Consider the following 15000-nt stretch of genomic DNA (forward strand, 5'->3'; position numbering starts at 1 on the left):
CGGGGGCGAGGGGGAGGGGTGACCACGTACCTGCTGATCGGTCGGGCCCCTCGGGGCCGGGGGGGTGGTGGTGGTGGACGGGCTGGGGGAGGCGTGAGGAGGGCTGCGGGATGCGTGAGGGTCGGGAGCGGGGGCCGCAGAGGGAGGAGGGAGAGGCTCCGCCACCACCTCCTCCTCCTCCTCCCCCTCCTCCCCCCCCTCCTCCTCCCAGGCCGGAGGTGCTGTTGGAGCCACTGCCTCCTGGAAGACCACCGCCGCTGCTGCTGCTGGGGGGGGGGCCTCCTGACCCCCCTCCGCCGCCCACGTGGTTCCTCTGGTACTCTATAGGGGAGGTGAGAGCTGGGGGAGGGGAGGAGGAGGAGGAGGAGGAGGAGGAGGAGGAGGAGGAGGAGGAGGAGGAGGGGAGGGAAGGGGAGGAGGAGGAGGAGGAGGAGGAGGAGGAGGGGAGGGAAGGGGAGGAGGAGGAGGAGGAGGAGGAGGAGGAGGAGGAGGGGAGGGAAGGGGAGGAGGAGGAAGAGGAGGATGAGGAGGGGAGGGAAGGGGAGGAGGAGGAGGAGGAGGAGGAGGAGGAGGAGGAGGAGGAGGAGGGGGGGGGAGGGGGAGGAGGAGGAGGAGGAGGAGGAGGAGGAGGAGGAGGAGGAGGGAACCGGGGAGAAGTGGAAAAAAAGGAAGCAAACAAACGTTAAAAGTTAAAGTCCCCATGCCACAGCCAGCAGAATGTTATTTGATGTTTTCCACATATTTATGCATTTCACAGTGTCTCAGTGTCTACCACCTTCACAGTGTCTCAGTGTCTACCACCTTCACAGTGTCTCAGTGTCTACCACCTTCACAGTGTCTCAGTGTCTACCACCTTCACAGTGTCTCAGTGTCTACCACCTTCACTGTCTCAGTGTCTACCACCTTCACTGTCTCAGTGTCTACCACCTTCACTGTGTTCAGTGTCTACCACCTTCACTGTCTCAGTGTCTACCACCTTCACTGTCTCAGTGTCTACCACCTTCACTGTCTCAGTGTCTACCACCTTCACTGTCTCAGTGTCTACCACCTTCACTGTCTCAGTGTCTACCACCTTCACTGTCTCAGTGTCTACCAGTTTCTAACAGTTTCACTGTTACTCATGTTTACTCTGTATTGTATATTGTATATATGTATATTGACTGCTTACGTACTTTTGACTTTCTATTCTATTTTATACTTTTTATCTACTTTTATCTATAGCACACTCCCAGGATCTCATAACAGAAAAAAGCATTTCATGGAGAAGTATTCTGTATTTCTTTTTTATGACAACTAATAAAGAAACTTGAAACTTGAAACCTTCACAGTGTCTCAGTTTCTACCAGTGGATCTTCAGGCCATGTCCAGAAGAAAGCAAATTCGGTCGTATCAGTCAAAAAGTATTTGATCGAGGGCGGTCAGGTGGCGTAGCGGAGATTGCGCTCGTCACCAATGCAAGAGGCTGCGGTCTCAACTCCCGGAGTCAGCATTGCCTTGGCTTGGGCTGATCGTCATACTAACTCGTTTGGCTGAGTTAGGGGGAGGGAGGTCATGGGTGGGAAACTGGCGTTGTGGACAGCGACACCTACAGGTCAGGTCTGGGTGCTTGCTCAGGGGAGGCGGGACTTGATGAAGGCAGCGTGACCTCCCACGCGTTACGCTTCACCAATGAGAGCCCTTGCTGCCAGGTGAGAAGAGAGCCACTGGCTGTCGCCGCGCGTGTCGGAGGAAGCGTGCGGATGACTTCAGGGTTCCCTTGTACCGACCAGAAGGAGAACATGCGCACAACAACCAGGCAGGGGAGGGGGGAATTGGCACAACGACTAAATTGGGACGGGGAGAAAAACAGAGAAAAATCGGAGAAAGAGAGGATACATTTTATTTTTATTTTTTTTAAGTATTTGATCGTATGCACCTTTCATCCACACGGAACTGCGTTCTGGCAGCCTGAAGACGCCATTTTCTGAAACCGACTCCCAGAGTGCGCAATTCTGAAGATGCTCCCCTTGCGCCGCCGTCTTTACAAGCCATACGCATATTAATCAATACAAATACGTATGATACTGTATTGTACGTTATATCATATTACATTATATAATCATATTATAATTATTTATTATATTGAATTATTGTTATTATCCGACAGTATTGTGTCTCAATACTGTAGGAAAGACTACAGACGAGGGCTTACGCTGGGTGTGGTCTGTCTGCACGTGCTTCATGCATTAATCACAGGTACTTAGCGAGGTGTTGAAACACACACAAGGACACAAGCTCTCCTTTCTTAGCAGAGAGAACGAAAATGTTAATACACTTATCTTAACGTTATAAGTTATAGCAGCTTAACTTGTGACAAACGCAGTGTCTATATTAAAAAGACCATCATAAAACGCGAGTCGGCCTTATTGTCATTAAACAACATTAAAACACATTTAGAATGTCAAACATTTTATGAGGGAACGAATTTCGTTCGAGTGGATTTATTGCAACCTAATGCCATAAGAAAGTAAATTCATTCAATAGGGAAAACGAAATAACAAACAACTTCGGTATTATATTTTGTCAGCATTTTCCATACAGGCATTTCACGTTTAACGTAGGGTTTCATTTCAGCCATTGTTATGTTTTATTGTCATTAACACATTCCCTGCCACGCACTTTCAGCATCTTATACCATTCTCTGCCAGTACTGTAAGTCTATGGAGATGTTCACCTTCTTTGCAGGGCTATAACTTTTTTAATTGTATTGCTAAATTGAGATTACTATGGCCCATTCAACATCAATTATCTATCGTTCAGGATGTAGGAACGTTTAACTTTTTCATTCACACATTCATACGAAAATACCATCTAAAATATAAATATGTTTTTATCGTTTTCTGCAGTAATTCCTAGAACGTGAGATATAGGCATAAATGCATATATAGATTATCAAATGCCGTTTGTTGCCGATCCACGCTATATTAAAAATGTCAACTGTACATGGTCCTAAACGTTATGACTGATCATGCGCGGATGAACGGAGGGGGGGGGGGGGGGGTCGTTTATAATTCCGTGATCGTCGTTAAATGCTTTATGTAGTATTGGTGATATATAGATCAGAGCAGTTTGCATGGATAATAATAAACAAACAGGCTGAAAGTAACGTCAGCCTCCTCTTACCATTGGGCGATGAGACTGGAGCAAAAAGATCCCAGTTATTTGATGGGGATCGAGTCGATCCATTTCCGGTTTGTATAATACTAATACATGCCCAAATCATGTCATGTCGGTGTGTGGCTAGAGTCCCGCGACGATATGCGAGTGGCCGGACGCATTTAGGAGACGCACCGAGATCCAACCGGCCATCTCCGGTTTGGCAACTCGCAGATCGTCCACCAGGGGGCAGTATTGAAGCGTTGCAGAGTTGTGCCGGCTCACACAGCATCAGACCAGGGCCCCGTTCCCCGTACCTGGATAACTGAGTTAGCCGGATAACTTTCGGTCAAGCCTGACTTAAGCCGGACCTTTCTGTTCCCCGACGCGCGATTGTCTAAATCACCATGACAACAGATCAAAAAGTTTGAGCCTGGTCGGGAGCAGGGTTAAGTTCAAGTTAGCCGGATGAACCATGGCCACGCCCCCGCAAAGAAGTGACAGCTCGTTTCCTGAAATGATTCTCACAGTCTAGAGATCCCATTTATACCATTCTGAATTACGTTTCTGTGCTTCGTTTTCCTAGAGGGGGCTTTTGAAATGTATAATAATAGAACTAAACTCTGATAATAAATCATATTGAGCCTATAGATTTACTTTGTCCTAAATAAAATAATCCACGTCATATACGGCGCTCGGAGTCGCGATACACGCTGCATGTGGTTATTTTAATAACGGCTCATTGCAAATGTGAATCCCGCGGGGATATTTTTAATGAATGAAACCTATCGGCCGTTTGGCTCTGATTAGTTTCATATATTAATCTCCGCTGTAGATTTGCTTAATGGAGCGCCGGATTGTGTTTCATTCAAGCATAAAATTGAAGTGTCTATTGAAGTGTCTAATTGATTGTGGTTTTTGTGTGATATTGTAACTGGGATTAAAATGTCTGATGAGATGCGCTGTTTGACGGATTTGAGAAATTGAATGAGCCGTTGACGTCACATTAATGCATTTGAGAATAAAGAGATAAAACTTTAAAATAAAAATATTCTAAACACGGGTCTCTCGTCCATTAATGCATAAACAATGAGTATATCCCATCTGGCACAGTGGCGCAGCGGCTAGTGCTGAATCTTGGCAACCGGGCGACCGGTGTTCGTAACCCTGCTTTTCCAATATAATTTTTTTGGAATATAATATTAATGATTATACGCAAAAGTAGCCTAGTTTTAAGTTAAAATATTATAAATCTACATGCATTGAGGATGTCATTCTTTATATAGCTCTCAACGTGCACCAAATTGAATGATTCCTACATTGCAAAAAGAAGGAAAAGACTAGGAGAAGTGGGATTCGAACCCGGGCCGCCTGTGTGAAAGTCAAAAGCAGAAACCGTTACACCACAGTGTAGATAAGTAAAAGATCCACCATACATCAATCAATGGGTAAGAGAGCCGTGTCCTTATTCAGTATAACAGTTTAACTAATTATTTTCGCTAGCAAGATCTCATTTGATTATCCATTCCATAAACCTACTGCCAGCAGGCAAGTTTAAAGAAATATAATCTGATTGATTGGGGTAATGAGGGACTTAAAATTAGCCTATAGATAACGCATTTAACTTGTCGGCGAGGCGATTGAGCCGTAATGCAATCTGTTAATAAAGTTTAAAATCAATTAATCAATCAATGCCGTTAGGAAATCAGGATCTCTGCTATCGATACGTGATGGCTTTTCAACTGAAGCGGCCGCGCGCACTTATCCTGGGTCTCAAGTCTGGTTCAAGTTAACGAGACTGAATCCACCTTCGAGGAACATGAAAATCCCGGCTTCAAACATCGGGTTAACTGAAGCTGGATAATGGGACTCTTGATCGACTTAGTTGAACCAGGTACGGGGAATAGGGCCCAGGCTCCGTGAGGGAAATATGAATACCATGGCGAAAAAATTAAATATGATCAATGATTGGCAGAATTAGCATGAACTTGAAACACGTCGTACAACGTGAATGGCGCAGGATGTGTTAACACTATCAGAGCCGGCCTTGTTTACCTTTTTACCCCGTTGAATGCCATCATCCACTTCAATGTTAGCGTTAAAAACGCATAATGTTTTAAATTATGGCTATGTGTCTAATTTGCCCATTGCTTATCAATGACTTGTTTGCAGTCAACATTGTCGAAACGGATTGTTTTTTAATCGGTTCATATCCTTTTTATAGCATTTCGAAAAGCTATCGTTCTCTCGAAGATTTTCGGAAAATTGAAAGATTCCCCCGTAAACGGCATTTATTGGAATATTCTCGAATACACTAGACACGTTGTCATTTGTCGGCCTATTTATGAATCGTTTTCAAATAAACACTAGATTATCGATAGTATATGTACTTATGCACGCTATAGAGGCGGGCTGAAAAATCTATTATCCATTTCCTCAAGATCACACAGACACACACACACACACACACACACACATACACACACGGCACATGCTGATATCTCAGTGAATACAGGTCTGATTATCCTAAAACTGGTAACATAGACTCCTTACCTTAGATCAGATGTTCTCCAAAAAGATTATTCCAATTCCTGATCGCCATTCCAAATATCGATCGCGTTTATTGATTGATTATTGGCTGCTGTAAATATATATTCCAGGCTGCATTCCAACTCGCGATCATTTCCCTCTTCATCAGACGGCTTGCCAGCACAGTGGAGCCAGTTGGCTCCACCTCTACAGATCTCCCAGTATAATCGACTGACCTGCAGTTACACAGGGATAGACGATAGGCGACGTTTTTTTCCATTCTGAGCTCCTAGAGGGTCTGCTGTACCAACGGGAGACTCGGTTGATGAAATATGAATTCAGATCGCTAATAAAAAAATCAAACGACAATACACGTCGTCGGTATTCAAAGTGTTAAACATCCACTTGTAAACAGCTGTCCTTATTTTATTTTTATTTTATTTTATTTTAATTTTAATGTTGTGCTTTGTTATTGCGTGCCTTGAATCCGCGGCAGTAAGCAACACATTTATTAACACGCCTTTCAAGATGCGCTATTGGTCAGGACGCCACGGCGCGGAAACCAGATTCCAGCTGCTCCGTGACGTCCGTGTCCTGCCGCCTATAGATGGACTTCCTGTTCTGCCACCACCGGGACTGGACTCTGCAAGACAACACTATCTCTTACCCCTCTCCCTTACCCCTCATGTGCAAACTCCCATATCACAACAACAATGGCATCGTACAGAGTGCATAAGTTGAGTGGCAGCGTGCTGCAACACCAATACTAATACTGAATACAACACAGGTAGTTTGAGCCGCGGTCTCTCTCTCAAAATCACAGAACCGGACAATAACAGACAACGATAACACTATCCGGTCGGGGGTTTTCAAAATAAAAGAGCGACGTCTAAAACAGGAAAGACATTTATTTTGTAAATTTGTGGCACGCACTTATTTCTTGAGACGTTTTCGTTTTTTAACTGAAACCTTTTTTTAAATGAAAACGGAATGAAAACTAAAAAGATCAAAATCGTTTTCGTCTGTCTCAGTTTGTGGACCTTCACAGCGGCAGGTTCAGGGACCGGCTTCTCACCGTTGAGGAAGTTGCGCTGGTTCTCCAGGATCTGGCCGACCTGGAGGACCCAGAGCTGGCCGACCCCGGGACTGGCGGAGTGCAGGGTGTAGTTCTCCTGACCGCCACTGGAGGACCTGGACGTCAGCGTGAACTTACAGGGGTCCTCCGGGTTCTCCTCCAGGCCCAGCCAGCTCACCTGTGGGGGGGGGGTGGGGGGGGAGAGGGGAGAGGGGGAGGGAGAGAGGAGAGAGGGAGAGGGGAGAGGGAGAGGGGGGAGAGGGAGAGGGGGGAGGAGAGAGGAGAGAGGGAGAGGGGGGAGAGGGAGAGGGAGAGGGGGGAGGAGAGAGGAGAGAGGGAGAGAGAGAGGGAGGGGGGAGAGAGAGGGAGGGGGGAGAGGGGGAGGGCGGGGGGAGGGGAGAGAGGGAGGGGGGAGGGGAGAGAGAAGGAGGGCGGGGGTAAAGGATTTTTTTATTGTCATTTATTTAGTCAATAAGATGATAATACAGAACACAGTGGGACGCTCTATAAGTCCGTGGCCGACGTTAAATCATACATGTAGTATGGGCGATACATAGATCACAGCAGTTTATATGGATCATAATAAGTGTTGGTGACAGGTATACACAACTCGGGTTGTTAGGGTCACGTCATTGATCACGTCATTCACAAATGGGTCACGTGGTGTCGTAGTAGTAAAGTCAGCTGTTCACCTGCGGGTTTCTGGAACAGTAACAATGAGGGGGTGAACGGGGAAGTCACACTTTGCTGACCGCATGCACGCTACACTATGATGAATCAAACTGTGACTCATTCTATTTTTTGATACTATATGAACTGTTTTTAACTCCAATAAACTAACCAAACACAGTATCCTGGATCCGTGGTTATGTGACGAGCGGCGCGTCTGGCAGGTACCATTATTTCCCCGTGTTAGTCTCTCGGTGACTGCAGTATGTTTGGACAGTCGCCATACAATAAGCAAACACGCTGAAACTTACCGCAGCTTCCTCTGACCGTTGGGTGGTCAGCGTGGAGCAGAAAGTTCGCGATTATGGGATGTTGATATATGCGGATCCATTTCCAGGTTGTATAATAATATATTCGTCCAAATCATGTTGTTTATTGAGTTATTGGCAACGGAACGCTATCCAGTGTGTCGAGCTCGAGTCCGGCGAGCGATAGCGAGTGGCCGGACCGAATATGGATGAGCACTACTTCCTGCCGCTCATTTCCTGTTTGGGCGATCCGCCGATCGGCCACCAGATGGCGCTCTTGAACCGTTGGAGAGTTGAGAGGAGATCAACAGGAGATCTCAAGTCTCCGTGGGTGAAATATGATTGACATGACAGATTTTTAAAATATTGATCTCAAAGACACCTTACGGCGTCATTGGCAGATTACGCATGGCGGAGAATGACGTGGTAACACGTCATTGGCGAATAAAGGGTTAAACTGGGTATAAAATGGATAAATGAGTACTACTGAGTAATAGTGCTAATCAGATGTATGTACAGAATTGTAATATGAATATGTACAGTGATACAGGTATAAAGACACTATGGTAGTAAGTCGTACTGGCCAGCAGCGTAACTAGTAAGAGTAGGTAAGGGATATGTACAGATATATATATAGTATCTACAGATATGTACAGATATATATAGTATCTACAGATATGTAAAAAAGATTATATGTATAGCCAGATGTGGATATAAGGATATATGGTAAGAATATATATATATATATATATATATATATATATATATATATATATATATATATATATATATATATATATATATATATATATATATATATATATATATATATATATATATATATATATGGTATATACAGCATTATTGTATCATGCAGAGTTGTATGGGTTATATACAGGTGTATAAGTAGGTATATAGAAGGATTATATGCAGGTATGTACAGACATATATATATATATATATATATATATATATGGTAAGACTAAATATATATATATAAGGTCTATACAGCATTATTGTACATGTTATCATACATAGTTATATGGGTTATATGCAGGTGTATAAGTACTGTAGCTATATAGAATGATTATATGCAGGTATATTCAGACATATGGATATATATATATACAGGTATATACAGCACTATTGAACAGCACTGTCATACAGATGGTTCATGACTCCTGCTCTCAGCAGTACTGATTTTATTCTGCCAAAATTCAACTCATTAATGGGCACAAACAAACAAAAAAAACTTTTTTATATTCTGCAGCACTGGAGTGGAACAAGCTTCCAGTGGCCCTGAAAAACATCGAAGAGGGGGAAAGCTTTAGACGTGCCACAAAGAAATGGCTAGCCAGTGAAGTATAGAATAGCCACGTCTAGGAAGGAGAGGGTAGGGAGTGTTTTTATGGGGTTGCTATATGTTTTATTATGATGCTCTGTTTTTTATTATGATGATCTATGTTTTATTATGATGCCCTATGTTTTATTACGATGCTCTTTTTTATTATGATGCTCTATGTTTTATGATGTCTGTCCATGTCCAAAAGCAGGGACCATGATGGAAATAAGTGCTTGCACTTTCTCATGTTTTTATCCCTCGGATGCCGTCTTTCACTCCACAATAAAAATCAATCAAACCTTGATGTTGTTCTTGAAGAGGTAGCCCGGCGTGGAGTAGCCCTTCTTCTTGTCCAGGGGTTCGCTGAAGATGACGATCTGCTCGAAGAGGAACACCCTCCTCTCCTTCATCCGGGACAGCAGGCCTCCGTCCTGGTCCGTCACCATGAAGGTGTCCTGGAGTAGCAGCCTGCCCTGGGCCACGATCTTACCCTGAGAGGGGAGGAGCGGAGACAGGAAGGAGGTATTGTATATAGTGCTGTCAGGCGATTAAAAAAATTAATCTAATTAATTACAGGATTTGTAATTAATTAATCGCATTTTAATCGCATAACCATTTTATGCCTGATATTCTATATTCTATAATCATATTTCAAAATTGCATGTGTCCGGATGGCAGAATTCAGTACTGTATCTACAAAACCTTCTGTTTAATCATCTTCCATCTATAAATTTGCTTAGATCTTTCAGGTCTGGTCAATTTGAGCATGGTGTTATTCACAGTCAAAGATAAAAAAAAAATTATTGATATTCTCATTTGGTTCATTACAATTTACTCAAAATAAAAATGTCATTCAATCAATCACATGTCCCTGGAATCAGATACCAAGAACATGCAAATGGACCATATTAAAAAAAAAGTCTGTAAATGTGTATTCTACATGCTTATGGAATGAATGAGATAAAAAAAAATATAAAAAAAAAGAAAACATTTTTAATAAATTTTGAGTTAATTTTCATAACGCGATAATTAGCTGTGTAATTAATTAATCTAATTAACGCGATAAACTGACAGCCCTAATTGTATAGTTTAGATTAGATACTGTATAACAGGAGGTGCAAATCCAGAGCCTGCAGAATTATGAAAGACCCCCACCACCCCAACAACAGCCTGTTCAAGCTGCTGCGGTCAGGCAAGCGCCTAAGTACACACGCTACGAGAAACAGAGAGACTCCGGCTCAGCTTCTTCCCCCATTCCCCAGAGTCTTGAACGCTGAACTCTCCACTCACAAGTACACATGAGCACACACACACACACACACGCACACGCACACGCACACGCACACACACACACACACACACACACACACACACACACACACACACACACACACACACACACACACATGAGCACACACACACACACACACACACACACACATGAGCACACACACACACACACACACACACACACACGCAAACGCGTGTGCGGCAACCGCTACAACAATTACTTTAAACAAAATGTCACTTTAAATAATGGAAAAGTCACTTTAAAGGAAGGAGGTATTGTATAGTATAGTTTAGATACATTAAGTATAAAAATTACGGAGTTAAAATAGTAAATTGTATATTGTATAGTAGTGTACATTTGACAGTTTCTCAGGAACTTAGCATGTGTTTTTTTTTATCATGCTCATATTGTGTCTTACCTATTTTATTTTTTTCTATGTCTATTTTATTATTAGTATTATTGCACAATCGATGCAGGCATGACCACCCGCATTTCACTGTATGCCCTGGTATGTATGTGACAAATAAACCTCTTGATTCTTGATTCTAGAGACCAGTTGAATGGAATCTGGCCGAGGGAAGTGAACAAGAAACGCTCATCCCTCCACCACAATACTCACAGCTGATGTGCCCTCTTGAGCAAGGCACTTACCCCCTGGAGCTGCTCAGTGGCCAACAGTATGAGTAGAGTGTGGTGGTTTGAATCAACAATCAAGATTCAAGAGGTTTATTTGTCACATACAATCCAGGGCATACAGTGAAATGCGGGTGGTCATGCCCGCATCGATTGTGCAATAATACTAATAATAAAATAGACATAGAAAAAGAAACAGGTAAGACACAAGATGTGCATGATAAAAATAGACATGCTAAGTTCCTGAGAAACTGGTTCCTATGTACACTACTATACAATATGCAATACAACACGTTTGTACATGGGCAGAGAGGACAAAAGGACCTCTTGAAGGGTAACAGGGAAAGGGGACAAAATATTTCAATAAAATAGAAAAGAGATCTCATAGAGATAAGGGAAATAATTAAAACACACATCAAACAAACAACCAAATGAAATGACAAGGTATGTAATACAGCAGCACAGATAAATCACAGTTGAAAGGCTGGGTGACAGTTGCAGGTGTGTGTGTAAACAACTCTGCGATAGAGTTCTTAAAAGTAGTGAGGGGGGATCAATTTGTCCATTTTCAACGTCTTTTGCATCTCGTTCCAACTCCTGGGAGCAGCAACCTGGAAAACCCAGGTTCCCCCTAGTCATTGGGAAACCAAGCGTCTACCAGTCAGCAAAGGGGGAACTCTGATAAATGTGTAGACACTGACACCTACTGGCAGTGTCTTGGAATTACAAGTGAGTTTCAAGACGGTGTGTATAAACCCCTATTGAAACAACTAGACATAAACCATAGTCTTACCTCAAAGCCTTGGAGCCGTCCCACATTCATCATGTCGTTGCAGCGTTTGGGGACGACGCACATCACCTCCACCGCTTTCTGGGGGCGGACAGAAAGAGAGAAGAACACACTTTTAGAGGGGAATTAGGATTTCTTTATTTTTTTGCTTTATCAGTTTTGGACCATGGTGATGTGATTTTTGCTGCGGCTTCAACTCTTAAACCACTGGACTCATTCTATCATTCTGCCGTCCGATGTATTACCGGTGACCGGTATGATATCCACCGCTGTATCTTTTATGAAAAGGTTGGATGGCCTTCTCCGGTTGAAAGGCATAACTAGTTCAAGTTCAAGTTTCAAGTTTCTTTAATAGTTGTCATACAGAAGTACAGAATACTTTTTTTTAAAGATTTATTTTTTTGGCGTTTTATCTCTATATTGCTACTGGGCAGTCCAGTAGAGAGAGACAGAGGAGGAATGGGAGACAGAGTGGGGGGAAGACATTCGGCAAATAACGACGGGTTCGGGAGTCGAACCCGGGTCGGCCGTGTCACTGGGGCGCCCAGTACAGAATACTTTTATACAAAATGCTTCTTTCTGTTTAGCTCCAGAGACTGTGCTAGACAAAGATAAGTATGAAATAAAATAAAATAGTATAGCATGTAAAAATAGAAGTCACGTACGTAGACACAGTGTTCAGTATAGACATATGTACAATGTTCGATGCAGAATAGAGTATCTGAGTTACCATACAATATACAATATACTAACATGGATATTTGTTTATTTTTAAAGCCCTTATTGGTAAACCTCCCTCTTACATCACAACACTGTTGGAATGGAATCTTGGAACCTATTCTACACGTTCAAATGACTGCTTGGTTCTCAGGGTTCCTTCAGTTCGCTCTGAACTAATACTTCCAACACCTGGAACGTCCTCCGACTGACTCTGAAGCTGAAGGTTCTTCCTTCTCTTGCTGCATTTAAAAGTATGATCTCTGACCACTGTGTGTCGACTTGTAACGGGCTTAACTGATCTTTTTATTGTTTATTTTTATTTATAATTTTTTAAATTTTTACTTTTTCTCCTCCTATTTTTCTGTATTTTCCTCCCATCCCAATTTTTTTGTCCTTATGCCAATTCCCCCCTCCCCTTCCTGGTCATTGCGCGCATTTGCCCCCTACTTGCCGGTCTAGGGAGCCCTGAAGTCTATCAGATGCTTCCTCCGATACATAGGAGACAGCCAGCAGCCTCTTTTCACCTGACAGCGAGGGCTCTCATTGGCGAAGTGTAACGCGTGGGAGGCAGTGGAGGTTTCTCTATGACAACACGTGAAACACAAATTCACTCATAATTCATAATTATTATTAATTTACATATATATATATTTGTTTATTATTATTATTATAATTTTTTTTATTAGAAATGTTTTCCTCTGTATTTTTTTTTCTTCAAAAATGTCCAAAATTGACAGCTCTGAGCAGGCCTGCACTGCAGTAATGACTGCAGTAAATATTCGTGCAGATGGCTGCACAGGTTGACCCAGGATTAAATAAATAATAAATAATAGCCAATCAAAATAGGCTATTAACGTCATCTAAGCACGGTCCGTGCATTTAAACTCTTGCCATTGAATGGGGGATTGAATGATTGACAGCCTTGACATCCAATCAGAGAATGTGGCATCTCTGCTGCTCTGCAGCTAGATGGAGGTTGAATGATTGGCAGCCTTGAGATCCAATCAGAGAATGGTTTCTCTTCTGCGGCTCTGCTGCTCTGCAGCTTTGTTTACGAAATCATTTTTATCTCAGTTTAAGAAGCTAACTTGTTGGAGCTAACGTAGCTAAAGGGCTACTACCGCAGCTACCAGGCCCAGGGTGTATATAATTTTTTTTATCTCAGTTGTTGTAAAACGAAAGCCTGCAGTGCTTAGCCTGGACGCCAACGCTAACGTTAGCCAGCCGAAGTGTAGTAGTTCTAACTTCACTCGGGAGACAAAAGCCAAACATCAATTTGATGCAACAAGCTGGCTCGCAATGCACTATTGTTTACATTTTCCATGGGATTAATGCACGCGGCTCGAGTCGGACTCGTCACATGGAGAAGCTGCATTATTCAACGATAGATGAGATCGATCGAGATACCGTCTTTATGGGTAAGTCGTGTCTTCTTGGCTTTAGAATGTCAGTTTGTGTAACGTTACTGTAACCGAATTGAAACCGCATCATAACTCCTACATCGACCATGTCACTTTTCAAAAGGCATGAATGAATGAAAACTTTATTTAACAGATTGCAGAATGGGTACAATATACAGTACGGCTCAATACACCTAATTATTAAGGAGATGCAGACCAGATAAAGACTTTCATCTTGTTTACATCAGGGTCCCCCATTTTCAATTCATAGTGAAATGTATCTTGTGTTATTAGGAGCCCTGCTACATTAACGTTAGCTAAAGTTGGTAGCTAACGTTATATTGATAATGTTTCAATATTATCAGGTTGATATTATTAGGTTGATAATGGTGTCAGTGTTTCAGATAGCAAGGTGGAGATCTTTGTTAACTAGTAGAGCTTTGGTTGAGAGAGATTACAGTGCTGTCTCTTAAAACTTATAAACAAGTATTGAGCAAGACGAGTTAGTCTGTTGTGTTGTGCGTATTGTATGGGAGGGATATGATGACTGTGTGTAACTAGGAGGGATATGAGGACTGTGTGTATGTGGCACTGAATTGATGTAAACAAGACAAAAGTATTTCTCTGGTCTGCATCCCCTTAACAATTGTGTGTATTGAGCCGTACTGTATTGTACCCATTCTGCAATCTGTTAAATAAAGTTTTCATTCATCATCCATTCATTCATTCATTCATTCATTCATTCATTCATTCATCATTCATTCATTCATTCATTCATTAATTGTCCTTGTGTTACATAAAACCCATCTGTGGCCTCGTGCAGAGGAAGGTGGTAAATACATGTTAGATATTCCAATGTACAGTTTTGCATACCATTGACTCAGAATGGTCTGTTTTATTGAAATCGTCACAGCAGTATAGTTTGTTTATACTTCAGAAGTATGATATTTAAACATGGTCCCCAAAATGAATGGAAGCGAATGAGGAGCCTGACACCTGGGAGGAATGGGGGTGTTGCAGCGTTGGGGATGTTTAAAAAATATAATTTAATATATAATATAATATAATAATTTGTGCTTCACCTAAAAATTTGGTCAGCAGCCTCCAC

The 15000-nt window shown here is 42.5% G+C and overlaps 1 protein-coding gene across 1 annotated transcript in view; it reads right to left on the minus strand.

Moving 5' to 3' along the window:
• Nucleotides 1-15000, minus strand: part of triob (trio Rho guanine nucleotide exchange factor b) — a gene marked incomplete at both ends in the record, with an annotated part of 438511 nt that overhangs the window by 27588 nt on the left and 395923 nt on the right. Inside the window, 4 exon segments of the mRNA XM_084308322.1 lie at nt 1-339; nt 6740-6917; nt 9358-9549; nt 11776-11853. The exon segment at nt 1-339 is cut by the window's left edge and continues 581 nt beyond it. Of these exon segments, the coding sequence (XP_084164448.1) occupies nt 1-339; nt 6740-6917; nt 9358-9549; nt 11776-11853 (787 nt within the window).

The sequence above is a fragment of the Notolepis coatsorum genome (genome assembly GCF_963971535.1).
Source record: "Notolepis coatsorum genome assembly, chromosome: 2".
NCBI classification, from domain to species: Eukaryota; Metazoa; Chordata; class Actinopteri; order Aulopiformes; family Paralepididae; genus Notolepis; species Notolepis coatsorum.